General features: G+C 38.9%; 1 protein-coding gene across 6 annotated transcripts in view; it reads right to left on the bottom strand.

The window, feature by feature from the left end:
• csmd3b (CUB and Sushi multiple domains 3b) overlaps positions 1 to 22,914 on the bottom strand; it is a 919,486-nt gene that overhangs the window by 62,382 nt on the left and 834,190 nt on the right. For all 6 annotated transcript variants that reach the window (XM_064348440.1, XM_064348441.1, XM_064348442.1 and 3 more), the window contains one exon: positions 10,798 to 10,971. In XM_064348440.1, the coding sequence (XP_064204510.1) occupies positions 10,798 to 10,971 (174 nt within the window). The remainder of the gene's footprint in view (positions 1 to 10,797; positions 10,972 to 22,914) is intronic.

Genomic DNA, 22,914 nt, shown 5'->3' with positions numbered 1-22,914 from the left:
AATACTTCGGTTATATATGTTATTTTTGAAATATAATGTGGATATTTCACACTGTAATGCAAACGTTACCTTGTACTATATTAGTTGTAAGGTAGTATTGTTAGTCCTGCAGGTGTTCCTGCAGATTTGGGTCCAGAATTCGATATCGGGAGTGAATGACAAGTCTTTTTCCCAGTCTCTGATTGGGAGGGAGATTGTTGAGTCTATGGTGGATATTAGTTTATAAAATTTGGAAAGAATTTTTTTTGGATTAGTTTTGTTGATTTCTTCTACTAGTGGGGATGGGAGTAAATTGTTATTTGATATATTGATTTTAGATTTTAGAACCGACTTTAATTGGAAGTATTGAAGGTATTGTTCTTTCCCGACATTGTACTTCTGGACCAAATGTTGAAAAGTAATGAAGCTGTTATTCTGAAACAGGTGGTGGAGATGTGTGATACTGCTTTGTTTCCACGTGTTGAAGATAAGTGGTGTTTTGTTGAGTAGAAAGTCAGGGTTGTGCCATATTGGAGTGTATTTACAGGGTTTCATTGTAGATTTGAAGATTTTGTTGATTTTCCACCAGGCTGTCAGACCTATTGAAATTACAGTATTATTGAAGCAATTATGGTGTTTCATAGTGGGGTTGAGAAATGGTAAATTGGAGATTGAAATTTCTTTACATTCTTCTTGTTCTATTTCTAACCATGAGTTATTCTGTTGGTTTGGATGAATCCAATTGGTCTTTGTATCAGGAATTGGGTTTTTTCTGTTTATGATATTGTTGTGCTGTAATCTAGTTTCTGTCAATTCCTTCTGAACTTGTTCTGTGGGATTTTTGGCATGTGTTGTCCAGTTCTTTGATTTTTTGTTCCAGATTTTTTTCGAATTCCTGTTCATTTTTTTTCTTGTATGATGAGCATGATATAATTTTTCCTCTCAGTACTACTTTTGCAGTTTCCCAAAGTAGTGTGGGTGAAATTTCCAGAGAATCATTTATTTCCATGAAGGATGCCCACTCTTTTGTGAAAAGTGTATTGAAATCAGGATCTTTAAGTAAATAAGTATTAAATCTCCATCTGGTGATGGGTTGTTTGGTGTTTAGATTGAATGATACAGGGGCATGATCACTGACTATGATGGGATGACTTTTGGAACCTGAAATATCAGATATGATTGAATTACTGGTGAGAAAAAAGCCAATACGAGAGAATGATTGATGGGGCGGTGAAAAATAAGAATATTCCCTGATTAATGGGTTTTTCAGTCGCGAACTATCGCCAAGACCAAAATCGCTCATGTACTGCTTTACTATTTCTGTGGAATGCCAGTTGCTAGAATGAACAGAACTGGATGATCTGTCTAAAGTGGGATTAATAACTGTATTGAAATCGCCACCAATTATGATTGTAGAATTTGAAAAGTTGGATAGTGAGTCGAAAAATGTATGGAAGCAGAGTCGTCAGTGTTGGGTCCATATATGCTTGCAATGGTGAAATTGCTGTTGTTAATGGTGGCGCTGATGATAACATATCGCCCTTCAGGGTCAGTGATGGTAGCGTTATGGATTAATGGAATTCTTTTGTTTATTAAAATTGACACGCCTCTTTTCTTAGAATTGTAAGTTGATGAGTATATTTGATTAAATTGTGGGGTTTCCAATTTCTGATTTTTGGATTCTGTTAAGTGAGTTTCTTGTATCAGGCATATGTCTGCTTGTAATTTGATCAGGTGATCAGGTAATTTTAGTTCTCTTTGCCTGTGTGCTAATCCCGCAGATCCCTCATTGATGTGGCTTAGGAATTTGTGTGTGTTTGGGATATGTAGTGGGTATGGATATAAAAAATAAATTTTAAAAATCTTTTTGTGAGAGGTGTATCATTCCTTTTACCCTGATCCATATAAAGATAAAAATAAAAAAAAATAAAAAAAGTAAAATCAACCCAAATCAACAGTCATGCAACAGGCAGGTGAGAAACGTAAAAAAAAATGGTGGACATGATTAGATGAGGAACAAACAAAACAGAAAAATCTCACATTTTTCATTTCTTACAGAAGACGAGGCTCTGGTCCAGTGGAAACATGCAAAGCGTTTCTCAAAACTGCCCAAATACAGCAATGTGTTCATAGCGGCATTCATCACTGCTTATGCCCGGCTCAAGCTTTATTCGGTCATGGATAAATTGCCTGACAGGGTTCTGTACCACGATACAGATTCTGTCATCTTTGTGAGTCAGCCAAGTGACTGGGTACCTCCTCTCAGGGACTTTTTGGGGGGGCTGACAAGCGAACTAGACCACATTGTTGTATTTGTGTCCGGGGGACCCAAAACATACGGCTATAGAACGCTGCTAGGCAAGTCTTGCATGAAAGCTAAAGGTATAACACTGCATTGTACTAACACACAGGTTGTCAATCTTTCATTCCTCACAGATTTGGTGCAACATCATGTACGTAATCCAAAAACTCCGGCCTGTGAAATTGTAACAAGCACACAGCAAATTGTTAGGTGTAAGAAAGGATTCTCACTCAGCAACCGGTGAGTGTACAACAAAAGGGTCCTGCTCCCTGATTTCACAACCTTACTATATGGCTTCTAAATCAGTGTTTGGGGATGAGGGTTTTGACAGCCATCTTCAACACCTGTTTTCATGCATCATCTCAGGACAATCAAACAGTGGTAAAAGTGTCTTTGTGAAAATGTTTTTGGAAAACGCACCTCATGTTTTGTCCTCTGTACCACAGAATAGAATATTGTCTGGTTTTATTAATGCTGACAACCAATGTACGATGAACTGCTTTGTAAAATAAAGAATGTACAATTTGTAGAAGGACTTCCGGAATCTTTAATGATGAAGCATTGCTTCTAGGGTTGGGCCGATGTAAACATTTTTGAACCGGTTTGATATTAAGCCAAATACAGGACCGGAAATACCGAATTAATACAGCACGTGACTCAGCTGCTCCCGAGTGGAACATAATGAGAGCCCATGAATGAGAGTGTAGGGGCCTTACCCGCTGAATGCGGGTGGGAAAAAAAAAATAAGGAATGTGTGTGTTAGTGATGCGCAGATCGCAGTTATGTCCGCTGTTAATCCGCTGATCGGGTGGGCTGAGTCATAAAAATTAACATTCTGATTAAAAGCGGATGGGTGAAATAATACATCATTAATGAGGAATACTAATTACATTCTCTAAAATGTGTAAGAAATCTGTCTCTGATGCCAATATGTCTGCTGGCCACACATTCCCTTGATCTTATCATTATCACAATACAGTTGGTACAATGGTAGAATAGCGACAGGGAGTGAGAGATTGGGAACCAGCCAAGTCAACAGACGTGCTAATTCAATCACAACAGGACGGCCAATACACTACGGCCTAATTGATAGGTGTTACAAAACTGACTACATCCTTCTTAGTATATGTATACAACATTTAAAGCTTTGAAAACAAATAAGAAGCAGCCTCTGAAAAGGTTCGTAGTTCAGTCGGACTCTGCTGAATCCAAAGTGTCATTTGTGCGCTTTGTCACTGCCGGTATTGGAAATAAACTTTGTACATTTTCATCACATTCGTGAGAGGTCCTTTTTTACTTACAACTGTGAACATATTTAAGCTCCATTTTTCGTCAGGCACAAATTAGCTGACTAGACTCTCATTGTGCCAATTGCGACATCCATTTGTCTTAAGCAGCAATTGAGGCAAATATCCGAGAGAAAATTAAAAAAGGAGAATTTTAAAAAAAGGAAGGGCAGAAAAGTTCCGTGTGGGAGCGATTTAGTGAAATACTTAACCATGACGAGTCAAGTGCTGGGTATGTCATATGCAACATCTTTGAAATAATGAGAAATAACGAAGTATGATTGGGTATTAGGGCCACATTGAGGGGAAAAAATCGGAGATTTCGAGAATAAGGTCGTAATATTACGAGAATAATGTTGTAATATTACGAGAATAAAGTAATAATATTATGAGAATAAAGTCGTAATTTTAGGCTATGTGGGGAAATATCAGAAGAGCAGCCTGCTGCCTGCGTTAAAATGAGGAACGTGGAGCATCTTGTGAAGTTATACTTTAGTATAGGTTTCTTTTGGCACATCAGCACCACATTATCATAAATAACAGGACTTTGAAAAGATTGTGCGAGAAACTTTTCTATTCCGAAAAAAGAACCACACGGACTTGGAGGAAATTGCAGGCTCAGGCTGCCATTAGACTGTCCTCTCGCCTGTTTTGTTGGTTGCTGGTAATATATTTTCCTAAAAATTATGTTTTTTTCCTCGAAATTTAATTATTTTATTCACGTAATATTATGATTTCTTCTCGTAATATTACAACTTTTTTCCTTGAAATATTATGACATTATATTATTCTCATTAAATTATGACTTTATTCTCACTTTATTTCCAAATTACGACTTTATTCTTGTAATATTATGACCTTATTCTCGAAATCTCAGATTTTATTCCCCCTCAATGTGGCCCTAATACTCCGTCGTAGGGGTGCGGATATCTAAATTGGAAAAACATCAGAGCCGATCCGCGCATCACTAGTGTGTATGTGTGAAACCCTGTACTACTCCAGGAGCAGCGTGAGCCCTGGCACCACAGAAATTTAAGCATTATATATCTAGTACAAAACCTTTTTTCTCAGGGTAAAAAGAGTCGCACAATTAACCTTAATGCAAACTATATTGTTCTGTTCAAAAATTCTCAAGATAAAATGCAGGTTAATGTTTTAGCTTGGCAAATGTTTTCTAGACATTCAAAGTTTTTCCTTAAATCTTTTGAAGATGCCACCAGAAACCCTTACGGTTATCTTTTGGTGGACTTAAAAGCTCAGTTTTGCCTCAGAAGTGGTTTGTACCCTCCAGGGTGGCTGGCACATATTAAACGGTACTGGCCGCTTTTAAAGGCTCTATTTGAAGGCAATGCACAGCAAAGACACGCTATTTTACAGACGGCTTCTCCGGAACTCATAAACACAATTTGTGAAATAGCTGTCAATGTTTTACGCGGCAATATACCCCTAACGGATACTCAGCTGAAAAAATTAAGGAAACAACGGTCGAGGATTAAACTAGTCATTAATCAAAAGGGGGGATTCCTTCTACCTCTGCTGAGTGTTGCAATACCCTTTCTCACATCATGCAGTGGTTAAACCATGGAGGATGCTCAAAAGATGTATCTAGTACCTCAAAAACAACTTGATAAATTAAAGAATCTCACTTATACACCAGAGCCAATATGCCAAACTGTTGAAAATGAATTGGATCAAACCATATGCAACTCTTATCAAGGACTGATGTAGGTCCTCATGAGAAGGCAAAGCTGTACACGCCTGTTTTACAAAGATTCATAGCTCTTGCCAAGCAAGGTGAAAAAGAAACAGATCGATTAACATTATCATTTCCAACTGATGGGGGTCCAGAATCAGAAGCCAAAGATGGTCAAACACCCTCCAGTGGTGTTACCAATACTGAAGATACCACACTGGTTCAAAATGTTATACAAAGTGTTCCATCTAGAAGCAAAAAAAATGCCACCTACGTCTTAGACAAAATGTCTAAATCCGGAAATGTTGCAACTTGGAACGACAAAGGAGAGTTTGTTTTCAAGGGTAAAAGCTGTAAGCGGTTCGCATATGTTCACATTGCAGCGCATCACAAGGTTGCTGCTGATAGACGACTCCTGGAGTGGCAAACATTTATTGAGGTTTTAGCTACAATTAATATGCCTCTTTCTGTCATACCTAATCAAGATGTAGGCAGCACGATAAGATTGCACAAAAAATTACAAAAGGCATCAATAGCAAGCAGGATACTGCTGAAAACTCAAGAAAGAAGACAGTCTAGAAGCCTATGAAATCCCAGAGCCTGTTATTTCAACCCCAGTTTTAGATCGTTTAACATAGCTAGATTTTTACCATGGCTAGTATAAATGATACGCTGTGACAAAAAATGTCATTTTGATTCATGTTTATTTGTTTTAATAAAATTACACTAAATTTTACTTTGGAGCTTTTGTCTCTTTACTTGCAAGTATGACATTTTTTTAAAGGTTTTAAAAGAGTTTACTATCTGTATACATGATAGCATATTTTTCACACATTTATCCAGGTATATACATATTTTGAAACTATTGCATCATTCATTTTTAAATTATCAGAGTATAATGATATAATTCTGCTAAAAGGGGTTCCTTTGGCCCTGTGGTAAAATACACAACGCTGGCCACACGTTGCGCTGAGCGGGTCTTGCACTTGTACAGTGTTGTAAACACTCCGATCGCAGTTCAAATTATTGATACTGTCTGGGAAATAACCATAGTCTGGAGGGTTTCCATAGGAGTCAAAGAATTCACCCATTTCATCCACACACATATACTGAGCTAGCAAGTGTTCTCCAGGTTTATTTCGGGGGTGTGTATTCACAATGTATAAGAGCTCTGGATAAGAGCGTCTGCCAAATGCCTGTAATGTAATGTAACGTACAAAGCAGGGAAACTATGCAGTTTGTTATCCTGTAGCTCCTCGCAGACCACCACCCCTTTAAAATCTTTTCCTGTATATGGGTTGTTACTCAAAACCGCAGTTAGTTCTCTGGTGTTCATGATTAATAATAGTCATATAGCACGTTCCTTCTTTGGTTCACTTCAATGATGTTGTCGAAACATGCATAAACAACCAAATTTACTGTTCTGGGTAGAGGGTTTCTGAATCTCATCTCCAGTTGCATGTTTCCTGTCTTGATCAGGTATAGATGCTGACCGCAACCTTCATCAGGGGCTAGATTGAAAGCATAAAGTGTGTAACCGCTTGTATATTCTTGACGATTTATTAACAAGGTCTGGACCTTCAAATGTCAAGTGAGGATCAGGCTATAATACTCTTGAATTGCGCTACTGTTGTTATAATTTGGTTGAAATGGCTTGGCCAGAAACTGCTGGCCGTCCACATACATTGCCACAATCTCTGCATTATAGTGTTGGAAATTAAACGGGTTCTTGTCGTAAACCCCTGTAAAGGCATCGTTATCAACCAAACCTTTAATGACCGTTTTTGGTAGCTGTAGGCTGTAGGCTGTATAGGCTACCTCTCTGCATCTGGTTGTGTTTGTTTGGTTCTTTGTTTGTATATGATGTAACCATGTCACATTTCCTAAGTTTTGTTTTCATTAGTGGTTTGTCCCTTTTTTGTAAAGCACATTTAATTTTCACCTGTTGAAGGAAATGTGCTATATAAATAAAGTTTGATTTGATGTCACATTTCCTAACAATTTTGTTTTTATCATATTTACAGAGATGCTGATCAGGAAACACGGCCTAGTTCACCACTAGCTAAGAGGCCACGCAAGCGTTGCAAGAGTACACCAGTCTCATCTCATCTTCCATGCGTATAGTTTTCTTCAATAAATGTTCTGAAAATCAAAAGATGTCTTTGTTTCTGTCTTCTAAATGGCTCACTGAGTCTTTGTCTTAGTGGTGGGGAGGCATGCGGCCAGGTGTGAATAGCCTACTTAGCTGGCAGGTCGTCCTACCCAATGCATATTCATTACAGAAAGGCCATTTGCCCTCCCATTCTCACCTGGTGTTGAAAAACAGTAGTCACAACACTAACTTTTAGCAATGTACTTTATATTTCTCATTGGATTTGCTAAAATCTTTTGATACCCAAGACCTTGATGAACACATTTCAGTGACCAAAAGTCTTAGTCACAATTGTTCAGTGTGCTTTATTACAACATTCCTGTGCATGTTCAAAACTACTGTTTACAGTTTGTGTGTTTTTAGAGCGGTTTACAATCCACACATGATTATGACCTACTTACTGCTGCCATATTATTGTAGTTGAGTCTGTGCTAAAAACAAAGATATGAAACACTTTGGAATCACTGTATATAAAGTTGATGAAATTTACACAAATGTCAGAGCATCGCACAATCACCAGTGTGCCTCATTTTACCCTTAGACCCTAGAGGGTTAAAATAAATGTGTGTTAAGTCACTATCTGTCGCCGAATTAGGTAACACAATGGTGATTGAGCCTATTATTATAGTGAAAGTGATGTAGCTTTACTATGAATGGCCGTGATTTGTTCTTGCCTTCTCTTGGTTTTGGGGCTGAATTTCTATGGGCTCTGTCCACAAAGGGCGATCTCCCAAAACTTTCGTCCCCAAGCACCTCGAAAAGTAGACTGGTGATAAACTCCGTTGTCCGTGGTCCCTCTGTGTATAGTCTGGTATAGTTCTCCAAGTATGTCACCTTCTCTCGCAACACACCATTCTCTTTAGCCAGCGATACTTAATTCCACACTGCTCAGTCTTTTATCAAACTCTTTCAGTCCATCCTCCACATCTGTAATTCTATGGCCATATATACTCAGTGTCAAGTACAGAGAAGCAATAGACACCCGGTTTTCCTAACGAAACGAGTCGATTGAGGCTTGTATAGCGCCAATTGCTAGCGCTTCAATGTTTTGGGCATTAGCATCTGCTTCTGAGTTAGCCGTGGAATTTGAGGTGGTGTTTCTCGACGACCTACTCTCTCTTTGCTCTTTAGAAGGCTTATGTGACATTGTAGAGGTAGTCACAGATCACTTAATGTGCTTTATATCAAAGTCCGAGTAATTACGAGGTTCACAATATATGAATTTATTGGAATTTTGCAGGAGCTGTGGTAGACGCATCTACTCCCTAAGCATGCTCAACAGCGCCCCCGTTTTAAACATTTTTAAAGCATGTAACCCTATTAATGCATTTATTTGCTTGCTCGTGTAGACTATTTGGTGGTGGATGGTGTTTCAAAAGAATACAATGTTTTAAGTTGCTTAAGCACTTTTACACAAAACTCCCCTTTTCAAACACGTTTAAAAAGCACAAAGATCTTCAACACTTCCCTCATGGATTCTTTGAATTTTTAAAATGAACATTTCCATTAAAATAAAATATAAACCAAATCAACGCATGTGCTACGCTTGGCTATCTCCCTGGATATGAATTAAATGTTTTTAATAGAAAATAATAATAATAAATGCGATTTTATCCATGGAAATGACGATACAAAAAGGCAAAATAAAAGTTGTGGTCGCGATTGCCACCGCACACAGCACTCATATGGCGGTATGCACTTATAGCTAGCTAGCCACCGCTGCAGCATTTTCAGGAATATGGGAGCATGCAGCGGAAATCCTCTACGCCGGAAATCAACCTCACAGCGATCTCATCTACGATCTGTAGGCAGTGTTGTGCTTCACTTCGGGGGCTTATTCCACTCTTACAGCTCGTGTCCAGCTCAAACCACTGCAAAGAGAGCAAACTTTTTAAATTTTTGTCAGTGACATTTCCTTCTGATGTCTACGATGGCGATCGCAACCACAACATTTATTTTGCCTTTTTGTATAGTCATTTCTGTGGATAAAATTGCATTTATTATTATTTTCTGTTAATACATTTAATTCATATCCAGGTAGATAGCTAAATACTTGCAAGTTAGATGACATGTGTAGCCATTTACTAATACAACTGCATTTCAGGCTGGAAAATAACTTATTAAACCAGAGAAATTGCTGAGTTGTCTTAGAATCTTTATCGCCAAAGAATGTAGCAAGGCTGGCTGCACCTGCATAGCAACGGACGCTACGGTCTATGGCTGCAACAAAACTTTAAGTATGGCACAATGGGTATAACAATTGTTTTAGAATGTCATTGCATCACCCGGATCATTTTAGCAGCCCGCATCAAAATAGGCATGACAGAACATAATGAGAGCCCATGAATTAGAGTGTACTCTTTCGTCGGCTTCAAATCCAAAATGTTGCCATATTGGTGCAGTTTTCGTTTTCTTTGACACAAAACTCTGCCATGTCTCGTCTCGTCACCCCAAAAAACACACAAACATTCTAGTTAACAACACACCGTGCGCATTGTCTTCCCCCCACATTTGATTGGTTTACTGAAATTTGATCTCCTTGTTGCCAGCCTCGGCACTAAATTGTGCACGGCCTGTCAATCTTTTTTTTTTTTTTTTGCTTCAGACACTAGTGGCTCTGTTTATAAACAAACATAATATTATGTTAATCACGTTGTCATTAGTAATAAGCAATATGACAAGTTGGATTTTAGCGCCGTCGGCACAGGTTTCTGATGTAGGCTACTTTTTAATTTGCCAGAACGTCTCAATGACAAATTCCAGTTCAGTCGGTTCGCAAAAAATCAAACCGGTTTAAGCTCGTGGACCGGATCGGACTGGCAAAACCAGAAACCGACCCAACCCTAGCGGGGGTTGAACTCAAGTAACCTCGTAAAAAATGGGGCGGGACAGGGGGCAGGTTTTCAGTCCATCAAACTTTTTGACATTTACCGTATCCCATTAATATACGCTGCACCCACAACAGTCGTGGCAGACATATTTTTAATATATTCCCGGATGAGTAATACATTTACCTCCTAGGATAGAAGGTCTTAGTGTCAAGAGAACACTGAATGCTAGTAGCATAGATAGACACCCCAGTCAATGCATGTATATTCAAACCTGTATTCACACAAACATCCACATTACTAGTCTTGAAATGAATGTAGTCAGATAAACTTGTTTTCGTCCCTGCTACAAAATCTGGACCCTGATAGTTTCTTATGTTCTAAGATGTACCCTGGTAAAGCTACACTCCAACTGAACCACCACACTTAAAATGCTGTTACATACACACATTCACACATTACGTTATGAATTTCTTGTCATTTCAGGGGGATATGCAGTGCTGTAAAGAAACATCTAATTCAGAAACAACATGTAAATTGCAGGTGTATTGCCGTACCTATACATCGTGGCTGGAATCCACTCCAGGAACCATCAGCCTGGCAGATACGTATAGTAGATCCCACTGGAATGTAGGGGGCACTGCAGCTGAAAGAGACTTCTGACTGGTAGATGAAACTGCGACCCTCTCTTATGCCTCGGGCAGGGACACCAGGATCCCCACAGAACTTGGCTGTAGAAATGACAACAAGGAACAAAGACTTAATATTCACCAACAGAGGGCTAATATTATCAACTTCCATATGCATTACATATCGTCTACTTCTATAAAAATATATGAAAATAACAACATCAAAAGGGAGAACCAGAATGGTTTTTGTCATGTCTGTCAAACTGTCTTGTGTTCTTTGAAGAAACTACCAAGTGTTATTACAAGGCTTATGATGTTATAAACTTTCCAAAAGCATTTGATAAGGTACCATATGAGAGTCTTGTTAGCAAAATCAAGACAGTAGGAATTACAGGACGTATTTCAGAGTGGATTCGTAATGGTTGATCAAAGTCTTTCAGGTTCTAAGCCTGTGCAGAGTAAAAAAGGCCAAGGAGGGATATATAGCAAGGAATGAGTGTCAAGTTAGTAACACAGGAAATTTGTCTGGGACCTCATAGTTATACATGACTTTGACAAGGCAAAATGGAGAGTCATGTGGGTACCAAATTTTGCAGATGTCTGGGAGCCCCAGTGTTCAGTATAGCCAAATGTATAGTTCTGCAAGTGGAAAATAAAAACATTAGGCAGGATTACTTTATGAGAGGAACAAAATGGGAACGTGCTAAATTTGAAAAAGACTGGAGTAATGGTTGATCAAAGTCTTTCAGGTTCTAAGCTCTGTGCTGTAGCAGTAAAAAAAAAAAAAAAGGCCAACAGGATGTTGGGATATATAGCCAAAGTTATTGAGTTGTAACAATGTTTAACTATACACAGGAACTTTGGGGCCTCTGGCTCACTAGTCTGGACGAACGCATGTACTTTTCAAGGCAAAATGGAGGAGTCACCTGTCGCTGGTAGCCAGCAGCGACTTCCCTATTGGTTAATCGAACTGTCTGTTTCAGTGTGCTGGTTCTCTCCCCCCCCCCCCCGACACTCCCTCTGCTCCATGTGTGCTGAAATCTAAGTCCCGACTGAAACACACCAGCGAAATGGACAAATCTATCGAGCTAACCCAAATTAACTGCTAAAAACACATGGCATGACTTTGTTGAACGTGTGTTTGGATATGCTGCTATTGAACAGAGATGTACTCGCTTGCTTAATTTTTCAAGCGTGGCCTACCGTGGCGAAATGATGCAGGTCTGTGGAAAAGTTTGCCTCCGGTAATGTTTTTCCAGTGCAAGTTTCAGACCATGCCTGGCCAAAATCATCACCACATTTGGAGCACTGCCCCTCTGCACTCTGATGGGTTGGGAAAATACAACTATGCCGGGAAGGAAGCCTCCTTCGTTTATGCCTAGAACGTCAAGGCATCGGCCAGGCTCTGTTGAACGAAGTGAAAAAAGAGACTGGCTTGCGAGGCTACTGGCTCACAGACCACAGGACTGACTCTGCTGAGTCAGGTTCATCATTAACTGTCCCCTTCCTCTTGTGACCCTGCAATAAACTCTGTGCGCAATCAATTAAGTATCAGCTCGTGGCAAGGAACACCCCCTTTTTGGAGTAATGGGGAGCCAGATTAAACAAGTTTAAAGATTAACACAGTGATCAATGGTCTATCTGTCCATGTTTCATTGACTGCTCCAATACCGTACGCCAATCAAACGTTTGCGTGGCCAAAATAATAAACCAGTCACATTACAGGACTCACACATGGGGTTCCATCGCATCAGTGACTTTTGAGCATAAAAGTCACCAAAGAACTTCACAACTTTGCTCTGAGGTAAGGCATTGCCTAACCGACCAGACACGCATAACCTTAAGGACATCACCGGCCTTTGCTGCGCTTCCAAATTCGCACCTCGCTGGAGACATGCCTCAGTTGGCCTGTCACCGTCCAGGAAATAAACCAAGCCGGTTTATTTACCATTTACAGCTGTTTAAGGAACACGTATGTGCATACTTTTCCTCCGTATCTCCCTTGCAGTCGGGCCCAAGTGGAAGATTTGTGCACATCCGTTGTCTTGACTGGAACCTGTCGTGACCCCGACTTCACAGAAGAAGTTTCCCACATCTCTGCGCACCTGCCACGGACCCCTGGGACCAGCTGAATGAGCATCACCTAACGAAATTAAGGCCTGGCGTCCCTTACTATCACCGTTAAGTATTGAAACGCATATTTGCAGTGGTGAACGAAGTACACATCCTGTACTTGAGTGAAAGTACAGATACCCTTGCTAAATATTACTCCACTAAAAGTAGAAGTCTTCAATTCAAATTTCAGTTTGAGTCGAAGAACAAAAGTTCCTGCTTTTAAAAATACTTAAGTATCAAAAGAAAAAAGTACTATTATTTAGTATGGTTATGTTTGTCAGGGGTTGCTGACATGACAAACAATTTTAAAATACAGTAGGCAAACTAAATTGTTCACCTCCTAACATACTGTACGTAAGAGTGAAAACTATGGTATAAATAAAATTCAGTTTAATTTTTAAAAAATGGAAGAAAGGCACCATCAATTCCAATATTACACTATCAAATATCAAAATACATTGAGGTTTCCTGGCGACTTAGCCACCAGAAAGGATATAGCACAGGAAACAGGTCATAGCTTAATGCGGAAGTGAATGCGATAAAAATGCTATTCCAAATGAAAAATTACAAATGAAAACGATGTCAGCTAGGTATATCAACAAACATATGGCTTAGGCATACCCAGAAGTCCTCAAAAATAACAGTATTTCCCAAGAAATCATGAAAAATCGTTGACAATGTTTCGTCAGGTGCAGCGTTTTTGACTGCAAACAGAGTGAATGCGATGATGATCGGGTGACCTATAAAACGATATTCCAAAACCAAAATTAGACGTTATATACATGGTTAGAAAGCTTATACTCTCACCTACTGAATAAATGAATTCTCAATCAAGCCAGACTGTACTAAAAAGGGCAATAACACGTGTGCAGCAGCTTCTGGTCTGGTATTACTCCAGAAAAGGACGTCAGCTTGTAATACCACACATGTTGCTTTCGGTGTTGTCGTCCTTTGTAGTACAATCTGGCTTGATCTACAGTTAATCGATCCCATAGGTGACAGAATAAGCTTTCTAACAATGTATAATGTGTCTAATTTTACTTTTGTAATACCGTTTTATATCCCAGCATATTCGAAAGTTTTGTCTCATTATAGCTGCATTAGGCACTCAGCCTGTGGTAGCAGTGAAAGCAACGCTTTATCACCCCAACTCGTAGGTAAAAGACACTGCATCTAGCGAAATTTTATCGATGACTTTCATTGTTTCTTGGAAAATACTATTATTCTTGAGAAAATCTGAGCATGGCTGAGCCATTATGTTTGCTGATGGACAGAGCTGATATACTGTTTTAAGATGTAGCCTACTTGGACTGTTAAGCTGTCTCTCTGTGTTCCAAATCGACTGTCTCTACTCGCCTTCCCACCTAGCTAACGTCTTTGGTTCAAAGTGTAATGAGCCGATCGAAATGCGCACTGAGCCTTGATTGGTAGGCTTCAGTATGAAAGTGATGTCATATTATTCTATAGGATCTTTTAGACAATCCATTTTCTCCACATCAAAGTAACGAGTAACAGACAGATATTGCACAAAAGTAGTGAAGTAAAAAGTAGGATATTTTGTTTGAAATGTAGTGGAGTGAAAGTAAAAAGTCTCCCAAAATGGAAACACTTCAGTAAAATACAGATACTTGAAAAAGGTACTTAAGTACAGTAATGAAGTACATGTACTTCGTTACTGTCCACCACTGCATATTCGACAAAGTACAGCGTAGAGTAAAATTTGAAATACCCGTTTAGGTTATTTTACTGCTGTTTGTTGTGTTTTGTTTGTTGTGCGTAAACTGCATATGTTGGTCGGGAATAGAAAATTCCCTGACCTTGTAGTTTATGTTGTTAAACTTTAATTTTTTATGAGACTGATATAACAAAATAACCAAGTAACACAGAATAGCGTGTCACTAACCAATAACACAAACTAACCTTTGTTAAATGGTAACACTGCCAACCTGCACGACAGGGAGGAATTGGCTGTGGTGCTGCCCAGGACCCTGAAAGCAACTGATAGATAAGACTAAACAATTACTTCTGATTTAAAGCCTGTTTAGACAAAGCGGTCACCTGGTACTTAATTAGTATTCATGCTATATGATTAGACACAGCCAATCATTTACTTTGTTAAATCTTACTATATGCTTAAGTATTAACCATGTACCAATCAGATAGGAGAATTATGCATGTTATTGTGAAAACACTGTTTATAAAAGCAGGGACTGCCCCTGCTTTCTTCAGTTCGGACTTACCCACCACGTTGTGTGTAGGTACTGGACTCTTTCTGCAGAAATAAATCCAATTTTTTTATATACCTCGTTCCGCCTGGTTATTCAACAGAGATAATTTTCTCTGCCCAACAATATGTTAAGTTACCCAGCACACAAACCTATCCACTGATCCACAGATTGATACATACAGTGTTTTATGGTTTCCTTTGACGCATTTGCCTCTGCAGGAGAGGTTCTGCCAGCCAGAGAAAAATGCTTGCGGGGTTCTAACAATAGGCGGTAGCAGAGTGTCATTTTTCTTCACAAGGACAGCTTCCATTATATCAGTTTTTTTAAGGACATCGTCTTTACATGGAAGTGTTTAATGAAATGTCATAATCTAACGATTATAGAAATGTCAATATTGTTTTTTTTTAATGTATTCCAGGGCTCAGGAATGCTCTTTACCTGAAAAAGTCCAAAGTAGTTCTTGAAATGATTGATGAAATAATTTACAAGGCCATTATACTTGTACTTGAATGTAGATATTAAGGCTCAGGAAGGTGGGGGGAGGAGGGGGGTTCTATAGCCTGCTTACAGCTACTGTCAGAGTGTGAATGTGCAGGGCGGGGGGCTGAAGAGGGGAGCTCTGAGTGACATCTGTATGTGAACTCAGATCTATCAGAAAAGTCCTTATTGTTCAGCCAGTTGCAGCCACTTTCGTAGCAACTTACAGTATATTTTGGCATGGACTGCAAACCTTATTCAAAGATCATCCATACCAGATTAAGTGTTGTATGTAAGGGCACATCTGCATTAATGATGTGAATCTTGCAATTTAGATGTGGTACTCTAGAGCCACCTTTGGCAGTGGGTTCATAAAGTGGGAGACACGAGAGCTCCATAGGTCCCTTTTCAATTTGTATATTTCCAAAATTTGAACAGTGGCTGGATGTAAAGGAGGTGTGGTCAAATATCTTTTCCACAATTTTTGCATGTTCATATTTGATTATCTTTAAGAATCTTGGAGGGGGATATACTTGTCAGGACTGTTGGAAGGAAGCTGTCAAAGGGTTCCTGTGAAATTTCTAAGAATTGGTCCTTATGCAAATTTATATTTTGCCAAAAGCACCCCCTACAGGCCACATTGCTCTATAACACTGTGAGCCTGTGCATGCTCAACCTCAATATTGCTGTCTATCATCCCCTGAAGTACTGCCACAATCGGCATGGGCATGGACAGCCATTTTTGTCTAAATTTAAATTATTACAGTGGCAATTTTATGAGACATCAAAATTTCCTTTGCAATTTATCACAGCGACATGCTGTACATGACACATGCCAAATGTGGTGAGAATTGGGCAAACATTCTAGGGGAAGTATGAAAAAGTGTGTTTCAAAAAATGGAAAATGGTGAAAAATCTATAAGACACTAGGGGTTTAATGATCTTATAAGTTCAAAATGAGGTGGCAGACATTTTGGTGGTAGATGTGCGTCCAACGGCATGGCCAAAAAAATATTAAATCAATTTTGCAGGTGGTGCTGTAGTGCCACCTACAGTGCCAGTGGCATGTGTGTCAAGCAGAATGAATTGGCAGCCATAACAAACATGCCTGTCAAATATTGAGTTTTTGAGCATGGGAAAGGGATGAAAACGAAGGGAGAAGTGGAAGAGAAATATGAAGAAGAATAATCATCCTAGCAATGCCCCCTAATGATAATCCTAGCAAAAACAATAAGGTGTATACATGACATTCCAACATACCAAATTATTGCCCTGATCAGAGTAAAATAGAATTTTTAGTGTGCATGTTGTGCATTTGAAATGTGCTGATTGGTTGCATTGAAAACAAACACAATATTTGATGGTCATAGAGGTGCATTACATATACATTCTAACCCTTAACATTTAGAAAGACTTCAACTCTAAAACATCAAAAAGGATATCAAAAACAGAACTACGCCTCTCCAATAAAATAAGAAAAGCAATTCCAATTATGCTGAAATCACATGGATGTGTATTTATGCGTGTATTTCTGTACAAGTGTATTTATGTGCAGCACATGTATGTGTATGTATATCTATATATACATATACACACACACAGTGTTTCCTGTGGAATTGATCTCTTGGTGTGGCGGTGGGTGTCTGAAAGGTGGGGGGGAGGCGGGGGTGTAGCAAAGGCAAAAAAGTTTAAGACTATGAAAACATAACCTCTTGAGACTTTTTTTATATCTAAATCTATCTTTTAGCTCTGACGAGCTCTTGATACAAGGAATAACAGTTTGCAAGAGCTAAAAAGTAGTTTTAGATGTACTTTAAAACCATAAAAGGTTTGTTAACCCTTGTATTGTTTGTAAATATTGAAGCAAAATAGGCCTGTATTTTTATGGTGGGGTGAGAACAATTAAAAGAGCACATTGTCCATCTTGAAGTTCTATCTTCAAGAATAGAGGACTATATAACCAAAATTGATACTCAAGAAAAGTTACATATAGCACTTTAAAAGGGACACTCTTTTGCTAAATTAACTCAATTACCATGACAAAATAGTACTTAGTTGGAATGTTTTATCTTTTTATTTAACAATATAATTTGAGCTGGGTCCACATTCAAAGCCCTCTCTCTCTCTGTCTCTCTCACACTCAATGACAGAGCTTACATGCATTGTCCATGCAAAAAAAAAAAGGAAAAAGTGAGAAAAATGGCTTTAAAAATGATGTTCTGTTACATTCTAATACTACTGAGAAGCATGATACAAACATTTCCTAACTAACTTAGACGCTTGATTAATGTATTTTTTATTAGCTAGTTTTATCTGTATTCATTTCTGGACACTGCAGCAGCTTGTGAGACTGCTCCTCTCGTTATAATCATAATCGTCATTAGAATGCAGCCCTCTTTGTCAGCTGTAGCAACTGTAGCCTAACTCTCAGTTTTGCTAGCTCACTACATTCACAAAACCTTAAAAATAAACACTTTCCCTTTCGTTTTCATGGGAAAAAATCACCATGTTGTAGTATGGAAATGGAAGTAGCTGAATCACTCAAACATTTTAAATGCCATTTTTTTAAAAAAAATTCGCGCTGTTTTGGCGATTTGCCAACATTCTGCGGCCGTTATAACAGTAGCTCTAGATTTTTTTAAAATGGTAGGCACGCCCGTAGCTCAACTGAAACAGGTTCGGCTTCGACTCAAACAAACACTGTTTATTTTCAGATAACGTTACATATTTATCACATTTATTTTTTACTTGTCCGATCAGACAACTGCATGAGGCATTCCACTTGCCCGAACGGAGTTAGAATCCGCCAGTTGTCATCACCGAATGATAGCTAACGCCAGTGCTTGAGATGGGCAGGAGCTGTTGGGACTTGTATATGAGTACCGACTCTTCTTTTGATTACCAATATTAACTTATTTTAAACAGTATGTATTTTGAGGAGTAGGTACCGGCACTTATTTTCGTCCAATTAAAACACTGGTTAACACTATGGTATTTTAGTAATATTTGAAGCGTCGCTACCTACCTTTTCCTTGTCTTTCGGTGGCTGAAGAAAAGAAAGTGACGCTTTGACAGACCATGCGACCTTAATTGTTGTGGGCGTGGCTTTTAAAAATGTATTTACAAAAACAGCTGTTACTCATGAACGTTATATGTCAGATCCTCACAAAACTGGCATATGAGTACAGTACATGATTCTGAGGAAGGCTCAAGGTTGGCTCGTCTGCCAACAGGTGGCAGGCAGTTTAAATGTTTATAACTCTATAACCATTTGACCAATCTGGCTAAAGATGTGTAAGCTAGATCTCTGTGAAAAGCCCAAAAAGTTTACAAAAAAAGCCCAAAAACAACTTGACCTCAAGAAAACCATTTTGTCTTTCTGCCACTTAGAAGTTTTCACAAAACCAACTTTCACAAACTAGTTCCAGGCTGTTAAGCTGAGGGTCACCAAATTAGGCTCAAAAGAATCTTTAGAGTCTGAAATTGAATAATCAAAAAATGTTGCATTTTCAAAACATTATGGCCACCACATGCAAATCAACAGTTGTGGGAATGGCCATTTTTACTAAAACAGTGATAACTTATGAACACATTGTCCAATCATTACAAAACTTTGCATACACGTGCAGTGATTCACTGAGGCAGCATGGTATTTCAGTGGCCTTTAAGTGGCATTGTAAGAAAAATATAAATATCTATTTATCGCCTCAATTTGCTAGCCCAATCAAGTTGAATCTTTGGTTGCTATGTCTTTGTGTCAGTCTACCAGTCAGATGTACAATGATAAAATCATATCTGAAAAAATATGCCCACTATCAGTGGGCATGTGACAGTCATTACAATGGCTGATAATCATAAATATGTATGTTGACCTCAAAGGAAATACAATGTCAAATTCTGGGACAGAGACTGACATTTTTAAAAATCATTAATCCAATGTGTGTCCTTACAGCTTAAAAATACATAATTGCCACATACTGCTTGGACCCCACTAATTGCCGCTTGCAGGTTTGTTATTTATTATTAGGGATCCAAGCACTGCAGGTACTGGAACCCTATTGGAATTGTTCAGATTATTAGGGGCCAAGCACCATAGATCACAGCCAAGATCTCACCAACACTGCAGCTGCTCCATCTTTTCTGATGTTTTAAATCAGTTCCTAGACCAGAATGTCATCATTCTGAGCCCCAGTAAACATATCCTGCCTGAATGATTAAAGACCAGCTGTCATAACTTCTATTGGCATTAAGTGCTTTGAGAGATTCATAATGCACCACCTCAAAATCATGACTGATGCCATCTCAGAACACGTGGAGCTTGCATACCGAGCTAACTGATCTGTAGATGATGCCATCAACCTACCACTGTATTACACCCCGCAGCACCTGCACAGCTCTCACTTATGTTTGTTGATTTTAGCTCTGTTTTCAATACTATGATGCCAGACCTACTTCTGGATAAACTGAGGCAGCTCAGTGTGATCCACAACTTCCTAACCAACAGAAAACAGTACATCAGGGTGGGTGACCACATCTCCCTTTCTTAGCACTGGCACACCACAAAGCTGTGAGCTCTCTCACGTGCTCTACTCAGTTTACACCAATGACTGTACTTCTAACAGTAAATCTTTCAAACTTCAAACTTGTCAAGACAACATGCTCACCCCTCTCCCTCCCCTGAGAATTAGGAATTGGCCGATAGTGAAAACACCCAGCTGGTCAGCTCCTATTATGTTCTGTCAATCAAATGGAAAAAATAGTCAATTGTTTATTTGTAATTCAAGAGGTAGTTTTCATTTGCCTGTCAGATACAACATAATTGCACTTTTTAAAATAATTGCACTAATTGCAGTTTCTATATTCAGTGTTTCCCCTATGATTGTACAGGCCTGGTGGGCAGCCTGTACAATTATATAATTTGTTTGTTAAAATGCTGAAAATAACACCAAATATCTATTCATTTGTAAATCAATAATAATTTGGCCTGGGAGCCTCTGCGGGCCGCTGTTCTGAAATATGAGTAAACCTTTGCTGTTGCCCTGCTGTATATACCCTGCTGTATATGAGATTTCTCAGTATTTCATTGCAAACTAAAAAAGAGCAAATTCATTTTTTCTTTTTTGCCTGAACAATTGCCTTTGTGGTACTTTATTTCTTCATAAATTATGAATATAAACTAATCTAAGTTGGTATTGTAAATGGTACAAATGTCCTGCTTCATTTAAGCCATTTCTCAAGTCCCTGTGATGCTCACATCTGGAGTTATAAAGCTTTAAATAGGGTACCTCCTAAATGGGCAAAGATCGGGCAGATTTTGTATGTGTGCTAAGGGGTTAATGTCTTTTCATTTATCCTCGGAAGACACATTTTATAGATTAGCTTTTTAAATTTCTTTTCTTTTCGGTTTTCTTTGGCTATCAGTAGTGAAATTGACTTTAATATCTGTATATTGCCTCAACTTTTATATATATATCTCATATTTAGGGGTCCAAGCAGCGAAGCTGGTGGAACCCTATTGTATTTGTTAGGATTATTATTATTCTTATTTTTTTCCGCTAAAAGTGTCTGAGGCTCAGCAACCATAAATCCTAGAGCAACCAAATTTGGCAGGTGGGTTCCTATGGTCCCGCACTACTCAGGCACTAAAAATCACCTATGTCGGCCAGATGGTGGCGCTATAATAAAGGGTTTTGCGTAAAAGGCCATAACTCCCACACCATACGTTAGATCAACACAAAACTTCATCGACCTATGCATCTGAACGTGCTGTACAACTTTGCCATTGGCACCACCTATGACCACCATATTGTTTGCCTGCCATTTTGACTTGTTCGTTGGGGCGTGGAAGCTTTCTCCGCTAAAATGTCTGAGGCTCAGCAACCATAAGTTGTACACCAACCAAATTTGGTGGGTGGGTTCCTATGGGCCCCCACTACTCAGGCACTAAAAATCATCTATGTCGGCCAGATGATGGCGCTATAACAAAAGGGTCATGCTTAAAAGGTCATAACTCCCACACCGTATGTCAGATCAACACAAAACTTCATCGACCGATGCATCTGAATGTGCTCTACAACTTTGCTTTTGGCACCACCTATGTCCGCCATATGGTTTGCCCGCCATTTGGACTTCTTTATTAGGTGGGGTGCGGAAGAGCTATGGCTCCAAATCTAAACAGTTACGACATCTAGTAAACTTCTTTACGGCAAGCAACATCCATGGCGACGCGAGTAATCCGACACCGTAGGGTCTAGTTTTTATCAGTGAGGGGAGGGTCTGAACGTCGGGGAAGCAGTGGAAGACAGTGCCAGACATTATTTGAAGACAGTATCGGGTGAGTTCGTTTAGTCTTTGAATCTGTCATTATGCTGAGAAATAGCTAAACCATTTTATTGATAGGTTCTGAGTTTCTGTGCAAACGCGCGAAAACACGCTGGTATAATGAAACAATGACGATAATACATATATAGTCCGCTTCGTTCCGTTGCTACCATAACATAACACACTATCTTGTGTTTACAGCTGCAGTTTCTCGCTGCAATTACTAATATTGAAAATAAACAAAAGACGCAATTTATGCTGTTACTCTGCCAATGTCTAAATAAATAATACGCTATGGTAAAGCTTTAAGAGGATGAATCGTTACTTTTCTTTGACATGGATCCATCTGAAGACAATAACGGGTGAGTTTGTTTACTCTTTAAATCCGTCATTATGCTGAGAGAAATCGTATTCTCAATTTAATCTCTCAATTGACTGTAAGCTTAGTGTTGTAACTAGGTAGCTGTTTCGTAGGTGACTTAATGCTCTCGTCTTAACTATTGCTTGAATTTTTGCATAGACTGCGTTGTTGCTGTTCTTGTTTGTGTTAGTGTTAATCAGGGTCCAAGTTGAACTATGCGGTTGTTCCCTGCACTTAGAACGGTAGGCTACTGCCCTCTAGGGTTTTCGACACACTTGTTCCTGGTTATGGTAATACATTTTGTTGTACGTCGCTCTGGATAAGAGCATCTGCCAAATGCCTGTAATGTAATGTAATGCAATATTCCGTAGCAACAAGATAAACCCGACATTAGCCCTAAAATATGCCAATACAGCAGTGAAAACGCTGCTCACTGAATAACGAAATAAATGAGACAAATTTTTTAAATTTAATTATACCATGTCAATATCTGGGACTAAACATTTAATAAATATACAATCTTACCATCGGTTTTACGCGTAG

This window comes from Anguilla rostrata, chromosome 8 (assembly GCF_018555375.3).
Source record: "Anguilla rostrata isolate EN2019 chromosome 8, ASM1855537v3, whole genome shotgun sequence".
Classification (NCBI taxonomy): Eukaryota; Metazoa; Chordata; class Actinopteri; order Anguilliformes; family Anguillidae; genus Anguilla; species Anguilla rostrata.
This window is presented reverse-complemented; position numbering and strand designations above follow the sequence as displayed.